This window comes from Loxodonta africana, chromosome 11 (assembly GCF_030014295.1).
Source record: "Loxodonta africana isolate mLoxAfr1 chromosome 11, mLoxAfr1.hap2, whole genome shotgun sequence".
Classification (NCBI taxonomy): domain Eukaryota; kingdom Metazoa; phylum Chordata; class Mammalia; order Proboscidea; family Elephantidae; genus Loxodonta; species Loxodonta africana.
In genome coordinates this window covers 29,941,008-29,961,012 of record NC_087352.1, presented here as the reverse complement: position 1 = coordinate 29,961,012, position 20,005 = coordinate 29,941,008, and the positions used below count along the sequence as shown (strand labels likewise).

Here is a 20,005-nt window from a genome sequence, read left to right as displayed (position 1 = left end):
AGACAGCACGACCCGTGCCGCATGCGCCCTCCGCCTAGCGCACCGCGCGCTCGCTGTTCGATGACGTCACAGGGCCGCCGACGCTAGAAGGAGCGGAACCTGGGACACAGCTACCTCCCGCTCCGCGCCTTTGCCGCATGGTGACATCATTAGACCGACTACGCGAGGAGGGGCGGGGCCTCGGAGCATCGCTGCCCAACGCTCCACGCCCTGGCAGCACAGTGACGTCACAGGGCTGCCGACGAGCGGTGGGGCGGGCGTCAGAACGCCGGTGCCCCAAGGTCGCGCCTTTGTCGTCCGGTGACGTCATCGGGCCGCCGACGCGCGGCGGGTTGGGCGGAGCGCGCGGGCGGTGCCTCGGCCGGGCTGGGTCGGAGGGGGCGGGAGAAGCAGCGAACTGAGAGAAGCTGGGCGGGGCGGGAAGGTGGCAGTCGGATCATGGCGGACCACATCCCTCTATACCCGGTGCGGAGCGCCGCGGCTGTGGCCGCTGTCAACCGCAAACGCGCGGCCTACTACAGCGCGGCGGGGCCCGGGCCGGGGGCCGACCGGCACAGCAGGTAATGACGGGAGCCGCCACGGCCTCAAATCTGCGCCCTCCCTGCCCTCTTCCCGGCCAGTGCGGTGGGCCGAGCGTCTCTGACCCTGCCCAGTGGGGCCCACCCACTCTCCGGCCGGGACCACATGCCTGGTCTGGAGCCGCCTGTTGCCGGCCTACCAACTGGGCCACAGAGCGGTTTGCCGACTTTGGTTGTGTTTCCATACTGTATCTGCTGATGAAGGCACAGATTGTCATAGCTATGGGGGATAGGGGCCCTTGAGCCCTGTTTATGTTCCCATTTATGCCCTGGCCGACCATATATATCAGAAGTGGAAAGAAATAACAGTCAGATTTTGTGGGTTTACTGTTTTATTAAAGTAAGATAGTACTGACTTCACTGATAACTCAAAAATGATTAGTACCCGAAACTTATTTGTAATACCCAATAAATTGTGAATCTTAATTGCAGTGTTACAAATGCATATTTTATTGAGAATCACTTATTGTCACAAATGTAAAGTATAAGTGAGGAAATTTAAATTTGTTTCCTAAGTTCACTTTGTACTTAATATATATCTACAGAATACTTTCTGTTGACAAGAGTTTTTGTTTTTTAGTAATGCGAAACAGATTCAGAAAGGTTAAATTGCTTAATGTAGTCCAGTTAGTTAAGGGCCAAATTAAAATGTACAGACTTTGATTTAAAATGGAAGTCTCATACTTTGCGGTTATCAGTTGGATTTAACTCATACCCAAAGAAAAGAATACTACGTTTCGAAAATGTCTTAGTAATTAGAAAATGAAGTTTAAAAAAGGAGAAATACTGAATCCTGTAGTTAACAAAGTTCTGTTTTGTTTCAGAGGGATCTTTATTTATATCCTCTTTTGCAAGTCTGGTAGGACAGTTGTAGGCTTTGGTTAAAATGTGGGCCCACTTTTAATGTTTGTGAATTTAACCATTTTCAGAAAAGATTGTCATGATATTTGGGTTATTTAAAAAAAAAAAAATTAGGATCTGTCCATCATGGTTAGCACAAAATTTTGGATGATAATAGGTAATGAAATCCTGTGATTTCAGAAATGGTAAAGTTTGCCAGGTGTGGAGTAGGTGTGCCATTCGCTTTGCTGTAGAAGCAATTAACCTTTCATGCAAGGAGGAAAATTATGATTTTACTCAATATCCAATTGCTTCTGAATTTGAGTTTTAGAGTAATTTTTGGCTTTGGTTATTTGAGAGTCTGTAACATAGTTAAAAGAGTACATACTACTGTGTAATAGAGCCAACTTGGATTCCCGGTTCATTTACTTACCAGCTGTGTGATTTTAGGTCACTTATTTTTTTTTTTTAATTTAGACTGTAATATGGAGGATACTATTTATCATTTGGGATTGTTGAGGGTCACAGGAGAATGTGTGTAAGGTGACCTTTCAGGGCTTGGCTGGAAGTGATTCTCAAGAAGTACTCTTTCCCCTTTCCTTCTAGGCGTTACCTGTAAGAGTAAATACATTAGTAATTCTCTAAGTGGTTGAATTATAGGAGATGATTACTTGAAAATAAAGTACCTATTTCAGAATAGGATTCCATCACAGTTTGAGCCTAATAACATTTTTGTAACATTCTCTTGTGAGTTTGGTCTCTTCATTGGAGCCTAATTCATTCACTTGAGCCTGGATGACTCCTCTCTTCTTAGGGATGGAGTTTGGACCAAGCTTAATACTTTTTTCTGACCTCTTATTATCATAAGATCTTTGACTATGGGTAGAATTAAGAATTTTGGGGCTACTGATCAACTGTTGGAGCCCCGGTGGTACAGTGGTTAAGAGGCCAACTCCTAAGCAAAAGGTCAGCAGCAGTTGGAATCCACCAGCCTCTCTCTCCTTGGAAACCCTATGGGGCAGTTCTTCTCTGTCCTATAGGGTTGCTGTGAGTTGGAATCGACTCGACAGTGGGTTTTTTAGCGAGATCAACTGGTACTTCGTTCCCAGTTTCTTTCGCTGTGTCGCTGTGTAAATTTTTAATTGAAAAACTGTGAGTAGGGTCCTCTGGACCTGTGGATTTGGTGGTTTTATCTGTGCCCCCCCCCACCCCATACTGAAGTGTCAGTAGAAGGGGGAAGGAAACATGCACTTTTGTGGTGCATATTGCTGTGATCAGGCAAATACTAAAGTTCTACTTCTCAGTTTAGGAGTATCTTTACTTTTGGACATATTAAGGCATGTGTTGGAAGTACAGTGTATTAGTATTCCATTCCTGCCATAGCAAATTACCACAAATTTAGCATCTTAAAACAGCATTAATTAATTATGTATTATCTGTTGTGTTAATTCTTTAAACATTTGGTAGGATTCTCCAGTGAAATAACCTGGGCCTGGAAATTTCTTTTTTGGGAACTTGTAACTGATGAACTCAATTTCTTTCGTGGTTATAGGACTGTTCAGATTATCTAGTCCATCTTGGTTGAGTTTTCATAGTTTGCAGTTTTTAAGGAATTGACCCATTTCTTCCAAGTTGACAAATTTATGAGTATAAAGTTGTTCATAGCATTCTATATTATCCTTTTAATAGTGACTTTAGCATCTGTATTGATATTCCTATTTCACTCCCTCTTTTCGTCCCACACCTTAGCTTTGTCTGTCTTGCTAGAAGTTTGTCATATTTATTGTGTTTTTTAAAGGGTAAGTTTTTAGTTTCATTGATTTTTTTTTTTTTCGTTTTTCTACTTTAAACATTACTGATTTCTGATCTTTAGTTTTTCTTTCCTTGCTTTGGGTTTATTTTGCTCTTTTTCTAGTTTCTTAGGTAGGAATTTAGATTATTTACTTGAGATTTTTTGTTGTTTCTGATGAAAACATTCAGTGCTGTAAATTTCCTTCTTAGTACTGTTTTAGCTACATCTCACATATTTTGATGCTTGTTTTTGTTTTCTCCTGTATTGTCTTTTAAAAATGCATTGTTTTACATTTAAATCTATGATCCATTTTGTGTTAATTTTTATATGAGATATGAGGTTTAGCTCGAAGTTCTTTTTTTTTTTTTTGCCTTGTAGGTTGCCATTGAGTCGATTCTGATTCATAGCAACCCCATGTATAACACAGAAGGAAATGCTGCTGGTGCTGTGCCATCCTCATAATGGTTGCTGTGTTTGAGCACATTGTTGCATCCACTGTCAATCCATCTTATTGGAGCCTTTTTCGCTGACCCTCTACTTCACCAAGCATGATGTCCTTTTCTAGGGACTGGTCCCTCCTCATAACATGTCCAAAGTAAGCAAGATGAAATCTCACCATCCTTCTAAGGAGTACTCTGGTTGTACTTCTTCCAAGACAGATTTGTTCATTCTTCTGGCAGTCCAGCACCAGTTGTTGAAAAGACTATACTACCTCCCTATAATTATTTTTACCTTTGTCAAAAATCAGTGCTATAAATTTCCCTCTCAACACTGAATTTAGCTGTGTCCCACAAAGTTTGATATGTTTAATTTCATTTTCATATATCACTGTTCTTTAAAAATTTCCTTTGCGATTTCCTCTTTGACTCATGGATTATTTAGAAGTGTATTGTTAAGTGTTTGGGACATTTCATATTATCTTTCTGTTATTAATTACTAGCTTGATTTCTTTGTGGTCAGAGAACATGCTCTATGATTTCAATTTTAAATTTGGTGCAGTTTTATGGCTGAGGCGATGGTCAGTTTTGGTATGTATTTCCTGGGCTCTTGAAAAGAATGTGTATTCTCATGTTGAATGGAATGTTTTAAAATGTTGACTAGATCATATTGGTTAATGAAGTTGTTGAGTTCTTATATGTCCTGGCTGGTTTACTGTCTAGTTGTTTATCAGCAGTTGAGAGAGGGTTGTTGAAGTCTCCAGCTGTAATTGTGGCTTTGTCTTTTCCTCTGTTCAGTTCTATCAGATTTTCCTTAATGTATTTTGTAGGTCTGTTGTTTGGTACATACACCTTTGACATTGCTTTGTGGTCTTGATGGATTGACACGTTTATCACTCTGTAGTTCCTCTGTCTCTGGTAATTTTTTTTTTTTTCTGAAATCTTTATATGAGATTAAAATAGTTATTTCTGCTTTCCTTTGGTGTTTGCATGGTAAACATATCATTTTCCATCTTTTTACTTTCATCCAACTTATATCGTTATATTTTTACTTAGTTTTTTGTAGTCAAGTACGGTTGGGGTGGTGTATCATGTTTTCCTCTTTACTTTGCCAATCTCTGTCCTTGATTGATGTATTTAGAACATTTATGTTCATTGTAATTACTGATATGTTAGGGCTAAAGTCTGCCATTTTATTTCTTGTTTTCTGTTTGTTCTCTTTGTTTTTCATTTCACTGTTTTCTGTTTCTTGCCATCTTGTGGATTAGTGGAACAACTTTTAAAATTCCTTTTTGACTTATATATCATGTTTTCCACTGGATCTCTTTGTATAGATAATATTTAGTGGTTCTAGGTTTTCATTATACATAACTCATTATATAGTACAGTTGTGCCAGTATTTATCAGTTCCAGTGAAGTGTAGTTTCTTTACTGCTTTACATCCTTCTATCCCCCCTATTTGTGATACAGGCACACTTTTATTGTGTTTTGCATCATTACGCTTTGCAGATACTGCGTTTTTACAAATTGAAGGTTTGTGGCAACCCTGCATCGAGCAAGTCTTTTGGCCTCATTTTTCCGAAAGCATGAAGGGGAAACAGACTTTGCAAGGCTGAACATGCGCATCCTCATGTGGTCCCCTAGTTCACTACTGTTTGCTGAGTCATTCTTATGTCATCCTCTGGCTTATGGCCACTATTGTCCACTGCCACTATAAAACCTCTGCCCTCCCACTGCAGGGTGCGGAGATCTGCTCTGGTTCTGTGGCTGCCCAGGACTTAGACTCGTATGTAAGTCTCCCTAATATACTCCTTCACCACCACGCTGGAGTTGGCTACCTCTTTCTTTGGTCTCTTGGCACTTCCTAATTTTGGAGGCAAATTTCAAGTTACTGGTCAATGCCTGGTCACATTTTAGTAACTGTCACAATATTTCAAACTTTTTCATTATTATTATATCTGTTATGGTGATCTGTGCTCAGCAGTCTTCGATGTTACTACTGTGATTGTCTTGGGGTGCCACGCACCCACATAGACAGCAAACTTAATAAATGTTTTGTATGTTCTCACTGCTCCACTGACTAACCATTCCTCCATCTCTCCCCCTCTCATCGGGCCACCCTATTCCCTTGGACATGGCAGTATTGAAATTAGGCCAATTAATTACCCTACAATGGCCTCTAAGCCTTCAAGTGAAAGGAAGAGACACATGTCTCTCACTTTAAATCAAAAGCTAGAAATGATTAAGCTTAGTGAGGAAGGCATGTCGAAAGCCGAGATAGGCCAAAAGCTAGGCCTCTTGTGCCATAAACAGTTAGCCAAGTTGCGAATGCAAAGGAAAAGTTCTTGAAGGCAATTGAAAGTGCTACTCCAGTGAACACATGAATGATAAAGTGAAACAGCCTTACTGCTGGTATGGAGACAGTTTTAGTGGTCTGGATAGGAGATCAAACCAGCCGCAGCGTTCATTCCCTGAAGCCAAAGCCTAATCCAGAGCAAGGCCCTAACTTCAATTCTGTGAAGGCTGAGAGAGGCGAGGAAGCTGCAGAAGAAAAAATTTGAAGCTAACGGAGGTTCATTTATGAGGTTTAAGGAAAGAAGCCGTCTCCCTGACATAAAAGTGCAAGGCGAAGCTGTACGTGCTGATGTAGAAGCTACAGCCAGTTATCCAGAAGATCTAGCTAAGATAATTGATGAAGGTTGCTACACTAAACACAGATTTTCAGTGTGTATGTAACAGCCTTATATTGGAAGAAGATGCCATCTAGGACTTTGATGGCTAGCGAGGAGAAGTCAATGCCTGGCTCCAAAGGACAGGGTGATTCTCTTGTTCGGGGCTAATGCAGCTGGTGACTTTAAGTTGAAGCCAGTGGTCATTTGCCATTCTGAAAATCCTAGGGCCCTTAGGAATTATGCTAAATCTACTCTGCCTGTGTCCTATAAATGGAACAACAAAGCCTGGATGACAGCACATCTGTTTACAGTATAGTTTACTGAATATTTTAAGCCCACTGTTGAGACCTACTGGTCAGAAAAAAAGAGTCCTTTTAAAATTATTACTGCTCATTTTTTAAAATTATGCTTCAAGTGAAAGTTTACGGATCAAGTCAGTCTCTTATGCAGAAAGTTTTACACACATTACTATGTACTCCTAGCTGCTCTCCCCCTAATGAGATAGCACATTTCTCCTCTCCACCCTGTATTCCCCATGTCCATTCAACTAGCTCCTGTCCCCCTCTTCCTTCTCATCTCACCTCCAGACAGGAGTTGCCCATGTAGTCTTGTGTGTCTCCTTGAGGCAAGAAGCTCACTCCTCATCAGGATCATCATCTATCTTTATAGTCCAGTCCAGTCTGTGTCTGGAGAGTTGGCTTCAGGAATGGTTCCAGTCTTGGGCTAACAAAGGGTCTGGGACCATGACCTCCAGGGTCCCTCTAGTCTCAGTCAGACCATTAAGCCTGGTCTTTTTATGAGAATTTGAGATCTGCATCCCATTGTTCTCCTGCTCCATCAGGGATTATCTGTTATGTTCCCTGTCAAGGCAGTGATGGGTGGTAGCCGGGCACCATCTATTACTGCTCATTGACAATATACCTGGTCACATAAGAGCTCTGATGGAGATGTACAAGGAGATTAATGTTTTCATGCCTGCTAACACAACATCCATTCTGTAGCCCATGGATTAAGGAGTAATTTCAACTTTCAAGTCTTACTATTTAAGAAATGTATTTCGTAAGGCTATAGCTGCCATAGATGGTGATTCTTCTGATGGATCTAGGCAAAGTAAATTGAAAACCTTCTGAAAAGGATTCACCATTCTAGATGCCATTAAGAACATTTGTGATTCACAGGAAGAGGTCAAGATGTCAACATTAATGGGAGTTTGGAAGAAGCTGATTCCAGCTCTCATGGATGACTGTAGATACAGTGGAAATAGCAAGAGAGCTAGAATTAGAAGTGGAGCCTGGAGATGTGACTGAATTGCTGCAGTCTCATGATAAAAGTTTAATAGACGAGGAATTGCTTCTTATAGATGAGCAAAGAAAGTGGTTTCTTGAGTTGGAATCTATTTCTGGTAAAGAAGCTATGAGCATTGTTGAAATGACAACATAGGATTTAAAATATTACATAAACTTAGTTGATAAAGCAGTGTCGTTACCGGAGAATAGCCTCGGTTCTTGTCCTCAGTATAGGAAAGAATTCAAACACTGAGACAAATAGTGCCAAGCAAGCGGGGGTTTATTAGCTAAATTATTAGCTAGCAAAGGTTTAATAGGAAAAGTACACTTGACCAGGGAGTGTCAAGCGGGCTACTCAGAGGGAAAGTCTGAGAGCCCCGATACAGTTGTTTTCTTAAAAAAAAATTTTTTTTTTATACCCTTTTTCTTCTTCGTCCCCGTTAACCCCTAACTGCCAAGCCAGGGACGCGTGTAGGGCCAGTTTCCCCTTTCTCTTTCTCGAGTGCAAGCTGTTCCCCTCCTCCTAACATCATCCATTTCCTCTCTTTGTTTCCCAAGTACAAGCTCTCCCCCTTACAGTGTCAGGATCTGGGACTCCAGTTTTGAAAGTTCTACTGTGTGAGTGAAATGCTATCAAACAGCATCACATGCTGTAGAGAAATCTTCCGTGAAAGGAAGAGTCAATCAATGCAGCATACTTTATTGTTGTCTTATTTTAAGAGATGGCCACAGCCATACTAGCCTTCAGCATCCACTACACTAACCAGTGAGCAACTATCAACAACAAGGCAGGACTCTCCACCAGCAAAAAGCTTATGACTTGCTGAAGTCTCAAACGATAGCATTTTTTAGCAGTATTTTTTCATTAAGGTATGTTCATTTTTCTTTAGACATGATGCTGTTGTACACGTAATAGACTACAGTATAGTGTAAGCTTTCATATGAACTGGGAAACCAGAAAATTCGTATGACTCACTTTATTGCGATACTTGCCTTATTGCAGTGGCCTGGAACCGAACCCGCAGTATCTCCAAGGTATGCCTTTATATTTTTTAAAAATATTTCCCCTATATGGCCAAATCATGTCAGACAGTGTTTTAATTTTTGGTTTGCCCCTCAAACATAATTTAGAAGATGCAAGAGGAGAAGGAACCAGAAAAACCCAAAGCCAAACCCGTTGCCGTCGAGTCGATTCTAACTCATTAGCGACCCTGTAGGACAGAGTAGAGCTGCCCCATAGAGTTTCCCAGGAGCGCCTGGTGGATTTGAACTGCCGACCTTTTGGTTAGCAGCCGTAGCGCTTAACCACTACTCCACCAGGGTCCCTCAAACATAATTTAGAAATGTAGAAGGGGAAGGAAAGCCTGTTGTATTTGCTCGTATTTTTTGCTCTTTCTTTTGTTCTCTTATTTTCTGATGTTCCAGAGCGCCTTCTGTTGTCATTTCTGTTCTGTTTCTTCTGTACGTATCTGTACTTCTAGGGTAGGTCACCCGCTAACAAATTCTCTTAGTTTTCTCTGATCCAACAATGTCTTTTATTTCCCCTCCATTAATTGAGGATAATTTCTCCAGATGAAGAATTTGGAGTTGACAGCTCTTTTCTTTCAGAACTTGAAAATGTTACTCCACTTTCTTCTTGTCTTTATGTTTCTGATAAGAAATCTGTCATTTGAATTGTTTTTCATTTATAGGTAAGGTGCCATTTCTTTCTCGCTGCTTTCAAGCTTTGGTTTTAGTTTTATTGTCCTTAGTTTTCAGTAGTTTGGTTATTATAGTGTCATGGATTGAATCGTGTCTTCCAAAAATGTGTGTCAGCTTGGCTAGGCCATGATTCCCATTGTTATGTGATTGTCCACCATTTTGTCATCTGATGTGATTTTCATATGTGTTGTAAATCCTACCTCTACGATGTTAATGAAACAGGATTAGAGGCAGTTATGTCATGAGGCAGGAATCAATCTACAAGGTTAGGCTATATCTTGAGTCAGTTTTTTTTTTTTAATTGTAAATCTATTTTTTTGTGTGCTTTAAGTGAAAGTTTACAATTCAAGTCAGTTTCGCATATAAAAACTTACATACACGTTATTGTATGGCGCTAGTTGCTCTCCCTATGATGTGACAGCACATTCCTTCTCTTGACCCTCTGCTTTACATGTCCGTTCAACCAGCTCCTGCCCCCTCTGCCTTCTCATCTTGCCTCCAGACAGGAGCCACCCACATAGTCGCATGTGTCTGCTTGAGCTAAGGAGCACCCTCCTCACCAGTATCATTTTATGTCTTATAGTCCAGTCTAATCTTTGTCTGAAGAGTTGGCTTTGGGAATGGTTTCAGTTTTGGGCTAACACAGAGTCTGGGGGCCATGACCTCTGGGGTCCCTCCAGTCTCAGTCAGACCATTAAGTCTGGTCTTTCTTCAAGAACTTGAGGCCTGCAGCCCACTTTTCTTCTGCTCCATCAGAGGGATTCTCTGTTGTGTTCCCTGTCGGGGTAGTCATTGGTGGTAGCCAGGCACCATCTAGTTTTTGGTTCAGGCTGATGGAGTCTCTGGTTTATATGGCCCTTTCTTTTTCTTGGGCTCATATTTTCCTTGAGTCTTTGATGTTCTTCATTCTCTTTTGCTGCAAGTGGGTTGAGACCAATTGATGGATTTTAGATGGCTGCTTGCTAACTTTTAAGACCTCAGATGCCACTCACCGAAGTGGGATGTAGAACATTTTCTTAATATACTTTGTTATGCCAGTTGACCTAGACGTCCCCTGAAACAATGGTCCCCAGACCCCCACCCCTGTGACTCTGTCCCTTGAAGTGTTTGGTTGTATTCAGGAAACTTCTTAGCTTTTGGATTAGTCCAGTTATGCTGACTTCCCCTATATTGTCTATTGTCCTTCCCTTCATCTAAAATAATTCTTGTCTACAATCTAATTAGTGGAGTGAATTTCTTTGGAAACATAGAAGAGAGAAGTGAGCAGGGAGGCAGGGGGACCTCCTACCACTAAGAAAGCAGAGCCAGGAGCAGAGCGTGTCCTTTGGACTTGGAATCCCTGTGCTGAGAAGCTCCTTGACAAGGGAAGATTGATGACAAGGACCTTCCCCCAGAGCAGACAGAAAGTTGTCCTTTGGCATTGGCGCCCTGAATTCAGGCTTCTAGCCTTCTAAACCATAAGAATAAAATTCTCTTTGTTAAAGCTATCCATTTGTGATATTTCTGTTATATCAGCACTGGATAACTAAGACATACGGTTCTGGTATGGAGTTGTTTGGGTTTATTCTTCTGGGTTTTGCTTAGCCTCTCCAATCTATTCTTTTGTCTTTTATCAAATCTGAGAAATTTTCAGCCATTATTTGTTTGAATAGTTTTTGTACCCCCACTGTCTTTCATCTCCTGATGCATTGGTGACACATTTTTAGATTCTCTGTTTTTAGTTCCACAGATTTCTGAGTTTTTGCTCATTTATTTTTAGTCCATTTTCTGTTCAGATTGGATAATTTCTGTTGTTCTGTGTTCAAGTGCAGTGATTCTTCCCTCTTGTCTCCTGTATTCTGCTCTTGATCCCATCTGTTGAGTTTTTTATCCTATATTTTGATACTATAAAAATACAGTATTTTTTAATTTCAAAACTTCCATTTGGTTCTTTGTATTATCTGTTTCTTTGCTGAGACTTTCTGTTTTTTCATTTGTTTCAAGTGTGTTATTAATTATCCTTTGAAATATTTTCATGATGGATGTTTTAAAATCCTTGTCAGATAATTTTAACATCTGAGTCATCTTGATGCTGATGTCTGTTGATTCTCTTTTCTCATTTAAGTTGAGATTTTCCTGGACTTTGATATAATGAGTAATTGTTGATTGTATTCTGGAAAGTTTGGGTATTATGTTTTGAGACTCTAGACCTTATTTAAATGTTTTGTTTTACCAGACCTCTCCTGACACTCAGTGGTAGATGTGGAGGGCGCAGCCTCGTTACTGCCAGAGCCCCTATTGACACCTGGAATTGGAAGGGTGCCTCCTTACTGCCAGGCAGGGGTGAGATTTTAGGCTTCCCTAGATCTCTGCCGATACCGTCTGGGCTAGGAAGGAGAGGGGTGCCTGCTGACTGCTCCTGTGTGGCCTCTACTCATTGCAGGAGGACCTTGTTACCTACCGCTAGATGATGGTTAAAATTCTGGCTCTTCACTGGACCTGCTCTTAACTGGTAGGAATGGGCAGGGGTGCCTTTTTTCCACTGGTTGGAGGGGAAGTCTCGGATTTCTTGTGCCTTACAATGACATTGTGTGAGTGGGGCTTTGTTCCTGCCAAGGATGAATGTCCCAGCTTCGCACCTGTCCTTCCTGATGCCACCTAGTAGTGGGAGAGATGTCTCCTTACAGCTCCCCACCCAGTCCTTACTGTGAAGTGTGGGGTGGGGCTGCATTTTTTTCTTCATGTTTAGATGGAGGCGGGCTGTTAATTGTGTAAAAGTTTTCTGTCCTGCCAGGCTGCCCCTTTCCTGTCGTTTAGACTTTTCTTGGGCCTTTTGCCCGTGCTCATTGTTTTCTCCAGTTGCTGACTTCTGTAGCCCCCAATATGGGGTATATGAGGCAGAAAGAAAACACAGGGAACTTACTGTTGTGTTATTTCTCGGGTTCTGAGCTCCCTGGAAACCCTGGTGGTGTAGTGGTTAAGTGCTACGGCTGCTAACCACAGGGTCGGCAGTTCGAATCCACCAGGCTCTCCTTGGAAACTCTACGGGGCAGTTCTACTCTGTGCTATAGGGTCGCTATAAGTCGGAATCGACTTGATAGCACTGGGTTTGGTGTTTTCTTTTTTTTTTTTTTGAGCTCCCTAGCCTATCTGCCTCTTCTCTCCTCTTCTCAGAGTCTTAAGCGTATTTGTGTGTGATGTGCAGAGTTGTGCTTAACTGTAAGGAATAGGGAGAAGTATATCTTCTCCACCTTGGTCTGGAACCAGAAGGAAAGGGTGATATATGTTTAATACATAACAAGTCACTAATTTCATATATAACAAACCTGTTAAGTGAATAGGTATTGTATAAAAGTGAAAGTTTTCTGTGACAATTATGATTTTTCTAATAGTTCTATTTTGGGGAGCATGTACTAGAATATAGTTAGAAAAATTCAAAAATGTAAGTTAACTGGTTTACTCTCTTATATTTACCGACAGCAAAATTTTGTATTATGAGGCCTTTTATTTATTTGTTTTCTCATTGGCAATTTGAAAGCTAATTAGTTGTTAGGAAAAGAGCTTTGATAAGGGTTCCTTGCTTTATGAGCTTTGGAGGCCTCTTTCCTTGACTATGTAGAAGTGCCATTTTGTGCTTATTATGTATATGGGGCTGTAGTAATGAGTTTTAAAGGTTCTCAGGTTTTCTCTGATGTGAGAATTTTTTTTTTTAATAATTTTTATTGAGCTTTAAGTGAACGTTTACAGATCAAGTCAGTCTGTCACATATAAGTTTATATACACCTTACTCCATACTTGCACTTACTCTCCCCCTAATGAGTCAGCCCTTCCAGTCTCTCCTTTCGTGACAATTTTGCTAGTTTCTAACCCTCTCTACCCTCCTGTCTCCCCTCCAGACAGGAGATGCCAACACAGTCTCAAGTGTCCACCTGATACAAGTAGCTCACTCTTCATCCGCATCTCTCTCCTACCCATTGTCCAGTCCCTTCCATGTCTGATGAGTTGTCTTCGGGAATGGTTCCTGTCCTGGGCCAACAGAAGGTTTGGGGACCATGACCACCGGGATTCCTCTAGTCTCAGTGAGACCATTAAGTCTGGTCTTTTTATGAGAATTTGGGGTCTATATCCCACTGATCTCCTGCTCCCTCAGGGGTTCTCTATTGTGCTCCCTGTCAGGGCAGTCATCGGTTGTGGCTGGGCATCATCTAGTTCTTCTGGTCTCAGGATGATGTAAGTCTCTTGTTCATGTGGCCCTTTCTGTCTCTTGGGCTCATAGTTATCGTGTGACCTTGGTGTTCTTCATTCTCCTTTGGTCCAGGTGGGTTGAGACCAATTGATGCATCTTAGATGGCCGCTGATGTGAGAATATTTTTATTTCATTATAATTATACTGACTTAAGACACCGTCTGTTTAATATATACCCACTGCCGTTAATATGTAATGATGGTAAATTGTTTAAACTTGTATACAGATTTTCTTCATTGGGTTTGGATTTTATGAAAAATAGATGTGATTTGAATATGGTTTAATAAATGTTTAAAAGTTCAATATCACATTGTTTTCTTTATCATCAAGAATGAAGATACTTTTTTTTTTTATATGCTATTAATGAGTATACCATACAAAATATACTTAATAGTTTACTAGGAGTGCAGTTAAGATAATTTTCTAAAAACTCATGCCAGGCATTGATTTCTCTGTTGCATGGTGACTATGTGAATAAAACTAAGGTAATGAATTTAATGTTTTTATGTCTATGTTTTAAACAGTATGTGTATCACTGAAGTGATCATCTTTGCAGCTGAATGAGGAACAAATGACATCTAGTATCGTTATTTTGTTTATCCATTTCCAATCCTACCTTTGCTTTACTTTTTCAGCAGTGCAGCTCTTGGCCCTGCCTTGAGCCCTTTGCAATATAATAGTTCAACTTTAGTGTATAAAGAGATTCATGCTGAGAACAGATGACTGTTGCCTGATTATCTGTAAAATGTTAGTGTTTTTCTTGTTAGAGGTAACACTTTTTTTTTAATACTTGTTTATTATTTAATATACTTTAGATGAAGGTTTACAGAAAAACTAGTTTCTCATTAAACAGTTAGTATGTATACTGTTTTATGACATTGGTTAACAAACCCATGTACATGTCAACACTGTTCCTTCTTGACCTTGGATTCCCAGTTACCAGCTTTCCTGTCCCCTCCTGCCTTCTAGTCCTTGCCCCTGGGCTGGTGTGCCCCTTTAGTCTTGTTTTGTTTTATGATCCTGTCTAATCTTTGGCTGAAGGGTGAACCTCAGGAGTGACTTCATTACTGAGCTAAAAGGGTGTCCAAGGGCCATACCCTTGGAGTTTCTCCAGTCTCTATCAGGCAGGTAAGTCTAGTCTTTTTTTGTAAGTTAGAATTTTGTTCTACATTTTCTTTGTCTGGGATCCTCTATTGTGATCCTTGTCAGAGCAGTGAGTGGTGGTAGCCGGGTACCATCTAGTTATATTGGACTCGGTCCCGTGGTAGTTGTGGTCCATTAGTCCTTTGGACTAATGTTTACCTTGTGTCTTTAGTTTTCCTCATTCTCCCTTGTTCCCAAAGGGGCGAGACCAGTGGAGTATCTTAGATGGTTGTTCACAGGCTTTTAAGACCCCAGATGCTACTCACCAAAGTAGAGTGTAGAACATTTTCTTTATAAACTGTGTAATGCCAATTGAGTTACATATTCCCTGATACCATGGTCCCCACAGCCCTCAGCCCAGTAATTTGGTCCCTCAGGAAATTTGGATTTATCTATGGAGCTTCCAGGACCTTTCCTTGTACAGACTGTGCTGGTTTCCCTAGTATTGTGTACTGTCTTAGCCTTCACCAAAGTTACCACTTACGTGTCGTCTATATAGTGTTTTTCCATTCCCACCCCTCCCTCTTTTTTTTTTTTTTTTGCTGGATTTCTCATTCTGAGTAGCTACAATTATGTCACAATTTTTTTTAAGTTTTACAATTATGATTATTAAATGTTTTACTAGTTAAAAGGGTGAAGCTTTTCCTTTGTTACAGTGGTTCACAACTGAAAGGACCCTCTCTTTTTTTTTACAGAATAATTCTTAAGACAGTATTTATCAAACTGCCTAGTCTAGGATTCCTTGGAATCAGAGACATTTTTTGGATTTGTGAAGATTTCCTTTAAAAGAAATCCATAGTCCACTTAAGTTTAAGAAATTCTTTACACCTGCCAGACTAGAAATGTTTCCCTTAATTTTTCTACAACTAATCTAATCATATTGTATCCTATAGGGTCGCTATGAATCAGAATTGACTTGATGGCAATGAGTTTTTTTTTTTTTTAATCTAATCATATTACCATGAATATATAGCTGATGATAGAGAGCGTCACAATTTTAGGCAACTGGAGTATGTGTCCTGAGCTAATTGCCTGTATATCTTTAAATTTCTGAATTTGCATTTATATAGTATTGGATATTATACCATTAACTCTAATTCAGAAGTTTCTCTCAGTTTATGTATAGTGTTGGTATGTTCTCTTATTTTAAGAAATTGGTATTCAGGTTTAAAAATGAATAGCTCAGTCGTGACTGCATACATAGTTCACGGGGGGAAAGCACTTGTCAACTTGGAGTGTCTCTTTTTGCTCGTTTTTGATACTAAGGTCAAGGCATTTTTTTTTTTTAAGTCGGTGTTCTTTTTTTTTTTTTTTATGTTTTTAATGCTTCACTGTTTATCCCCCATCTGTAAGAGGGAAAGAGTCCCAGTTTCTCTTCAGTTTCTTCAGTTAGTTCATACAAGTCAGTGATCATCAGTGACCCTGTTGAACCTGGTAGCTGTATTTGATGAAGGAAATACATATATTTCTGTATAGTACTTAGCTTTTTGTTGCTTTGTTTTTTGATTTTATTAACATGCAAGCAAGGGAGAAATGTTTATTTTTCTTAAAGACAGCTGAAGCATTAGGCATATTTAAAATATGTTTCTCCCTTTAATATCAATTGACTTTTCAGAAATGTTTTTTATCAAAGTGGAAACAATAAGGCTGTTAGATGCGTAGGATAAAATGTGACTTTACGCTAGTTATTGTATTGACCCAGTTTTACTTAAAGAAAAATTAGATGCATGTAAATTATGTGCCTTCCAGTGCTTGAGTGTTTTGTTGAAAGTTCCTAATTTTTTTTTAAACCTTTGGCAGCAGTTAAGATAGCTGTCTTCATTTCTTAGCGTGGTAGCACTCTTGGGTTTGGTATCATCTGTCTGTCGTCTTTGTTCACATTGTTTTTACTCGTTTTAAAAATATGTTTCCAGAATTATACTTAATTGCTGGAAACGTTGATTTTTCTTGAGTGGCAAACCAATTAAGTGTGTATGACACCAGGCAACAAAGACACTTAAGATTCTGTGCTTATCCTGTCTCTGAAAAAAAATCCATTATTCATCATCTTATTGTTTTTAAATACTGAGGTAAAATTTTCAATACAATAGGAAAATTGCTTTGGAAATGGAATAAATTGCTTGCCAGTTCAAAGGCTCCATTTCTGAAGTCGAGGTTACTAAACATGATGTTGCTTTATATTCATTCTTTCAGAACGCATTGTGCTGCTTCTCCAGCCTTAAACTTGATAAGACTGTGACTTTTGCTAACATGGAACACAATCACTGAGAGAACTTAGTGAAAAAGACTAAAAATCTCATTTTATGTATTATATTATTATATATTTAAGTGATATTTTCCTTTTTAATTGCATTTTGTATATTCATTTCCTAGTTGACTGTTTTAAAAGAGGTGATCTTACACAGAAAAATAAGCAAAAGGAGTTTTTAAGGGAACCAATACTATTTCTGTTAATTTAGGTCTGTTACTTCGCAAATCAGCGTTCACCATTTTGTCTAAATCATGTAAAATTATTACTAGCGTGTGGTAAGGATGCTCTTTGATGGTATCAGTAGGGGTTGGAGTCATTTATGGATTATACGAGAGACCTGAAACTGTAGCATTTTGCTTGGTAGAGTGGAACATTCAAAAGGAGAAAAAGACAAATGAAGGATACTTCTAATACTTTTCCTTTTCAGCAAAAGACCTTCTACATTATTATTCTTAGTGACATATGGTACTCCATCATGTGTTTAATTACTTCTCTAGTCATGGACATTCAGGTGTCTCCACATTTTTCGTGCTCTTTTAGACCGCCTGGCACCATGGTTGGTCATCTGTGTGGATAAACCTTGTACACGTTTTTAATTTCCTTGGAATAATTCAAACTCTTAGTTTATTCACACTAATAAAAGGCTTTTGATACATCTTAGCAAATTATTCTCTAGAGAAGTTGTGCCCATTCTTAACAGGAGTTGAGAGTGCCTGTTTACCCAAGACTGAATGTTAATTATTTTTTTTTTCAGTTAATAAGCAAGACATATTCCCATTTTAATTTGCACGTTTTAAAAGGTCTTTTTGAAAACAAAAAATCGTTTCCAGGTTCAAAACCTTCCAATGGCTTCCGATTACACTCAGAATTAAATTTAAGCTCCTTACCAGGCCTCCAGGCCTGCCCGGGGAGGGTAAATACATTCAGCACCAATGCTGATAAGGGTAAGGAAAAAAAATGTTTTTTGCATTATTCGTGGCACTCATGTTGGTGGGCGTTTAAATGTGCAATTTGGCAGTATAGATCAAGTGGGTTTTAAATTTTATGGCTTTCTATAACAATTCTATTTCTGGAAATCTCTGAAAGAATTTATGTAAAAATATGGGGAAAGTTCTGTGCAAATAAATTTTTATTGCAATATTACATAATGGAACTTAATGCTTTCATTGTCCAGCAGTAGGGAAATGACTCAGTAACTTGGTAAATCTACTTGCTGGAGTATTTTGCAGTTACCAAGTATCAACAAAGACGATAGAAAAAATTACTTGGCAGGTCAGCGTTGGCCTTCTTTTAGAAGGATTTTTTTCCCTGCCATTGAACTCTACTTTGGACTTTTCACAGCTAGGTGCTTATTTCAAAACAATGTCTAATAAAGAAGCTTTGGAAATCTTCCTTCTGACCTAATCACAGAATCCCAGTAGGCAGAGTACTACCTGGCGTTGTCACCACACACACATACACACAGAGTTCCCCAAAAGATCACTAACCACAGATATAAAGCTTGTTCTATGCGTTTTAATCTAAACGTTGCTACTTGGAATTCAGAGCAGAATGAAAATCCTCCTGGTGTTGTGGGCCCACTTTCCAATCTTGATTATCTGGAGGAGGACCTATTGTTCTTCCTTCCTAAGGCCTTCATTTCCAAAACGTTGGCTTGTGAGAGTGACAAGAGATCCATAGAAAGATGACGATGATGATGAAGATGGTGATGCGAGCCGCTGAGTCAGTTCGACTAATGCATGACAAGGGTCTCAGTGACCACAGGCCTTAACAGAAAAGGTCAGGAAAAAAGGATGGAGGTGCTGTAAAGAAACTACAGATAGACAATATCTATTTCGGTCTTTAGATTTTTTTTTTTTTTTTTTACCTTGAATACATTTTCCCCAGTGTTTGTTATAAGAAATTTAAAACATACAGTAATGTCTACAGTCCTTGTCCTGACTTGTTTTTGTGAGGGTTGTGTTCCTGCTGCTTCCATGTCCTGACCCCTGGTCTTGTCAGCATTGCAGGTGGCTGACCAGGGTACCCAGGAGCATCTTTATCTCCTTGCCATCCAAACGCTGTGGAGAAACTGGACACTCTTTGCGCCATCTGTGCCTGTATATGCTGGTAGCAAGCTCAGCATACTGGCCAGGGTACCTTAGGGGATCTAATTCCAGGATCCTAGGTAGGAGCAACGCCCCTCCAATCTGGATTTCTAGGCCTGTCTGTGGTTCTCTATTTTCTCCACTCTGCTATTTACCAGTGTTGATCCTGCAGGTGGATGCCAGGGAGCGGGCCACACTTCCTCTCCCCAGGCTTTGTCTCTTTGGGTTTTGCAATCTTGGTCTATCCTCCAGTACCCTCCAGTGAAAGCCTGGCTCTGGCAAGTGGAAGGCTCGGCTTTGACAGCCTCTGTCTCTTAATTGGCCTTCAACAACATATTTTGGAAACCAAAAGCTGAACTGCCTTTCTCTTGAAACCATGTACAGTTCAGCTCTGTTGGCTGAAGGTCTAGAAGCAGGAGGAATTAATAGGAATGAACAGTACATTGGATGATCATCAAAAATCTTATTTCTTTGAACATAGGATAGAAAGCACTCAACTATTTGCATATGCCTTTACAAATTAATTTCTGTATCAATTATGGTTATTGACTTCTGAGTATCACAGTTTTCAGATTATAGCATGCTGTTTCTCTTGGAGTATTCTGGGAAATGAGGGCAAGTCAGTAGGCTTCTTGTTCTTTGTCTGAGTCCTTGGAGATTCAATGTAGGTGTTCTCTAAAAAGGAAAAAATTTTCCACATTATCTGTCTTCGTATTGAACTTCAACAGAGTGATTATATCCACCTGCATTACCTATCCATGTATTTGATTCCTCTTTTTCTTTACTTTTTGTTTCTGAAGAACTGCCGGCTTCCACTGGTTACTTCCTTTTTTCCCTTCACCACCTAGCCTTCCAGGGAATGTCTCCCCCTTCCAGGCAGACTGCCTCCCACAGTAACTAGGATGGACACTTTGTTCCTGTACATACTCTACTCAGACACCGTGAGGTCACCGTGGGTCAGCACTGACTGGATGGCAACTGATTTTCAGTTAT

General features: G+C 40.0%; 1 protein-coding gene across 6 annotated transcripts in view; it reads left to right on the top strand.

Moving 5' to 3' along the window:
* Positions 1-400: 400 nt before the first annotated feature.
* Positions 401-20,005, top strand: part of ATP9B (ATPase phospholipid transporting 9B (putative)) — a 243,155-nt gene continuing 223,550 nt past the window's right edge. For all 6 annotated transcript variants that reach the window (XM_010586683.3, XM_064294374.1, XM_010586682.3 and 3 more), the window contains exon 1: positions 401-560. In XM_010586683.3, the coding sequence (XP_010584985.2) occupies positions 439-560 (122 nt within the window). In that variant the 5' untranslated portion in view covers positions 401-438. The remainder of the gene's footprint in view (positions 561-20,005) is intronic.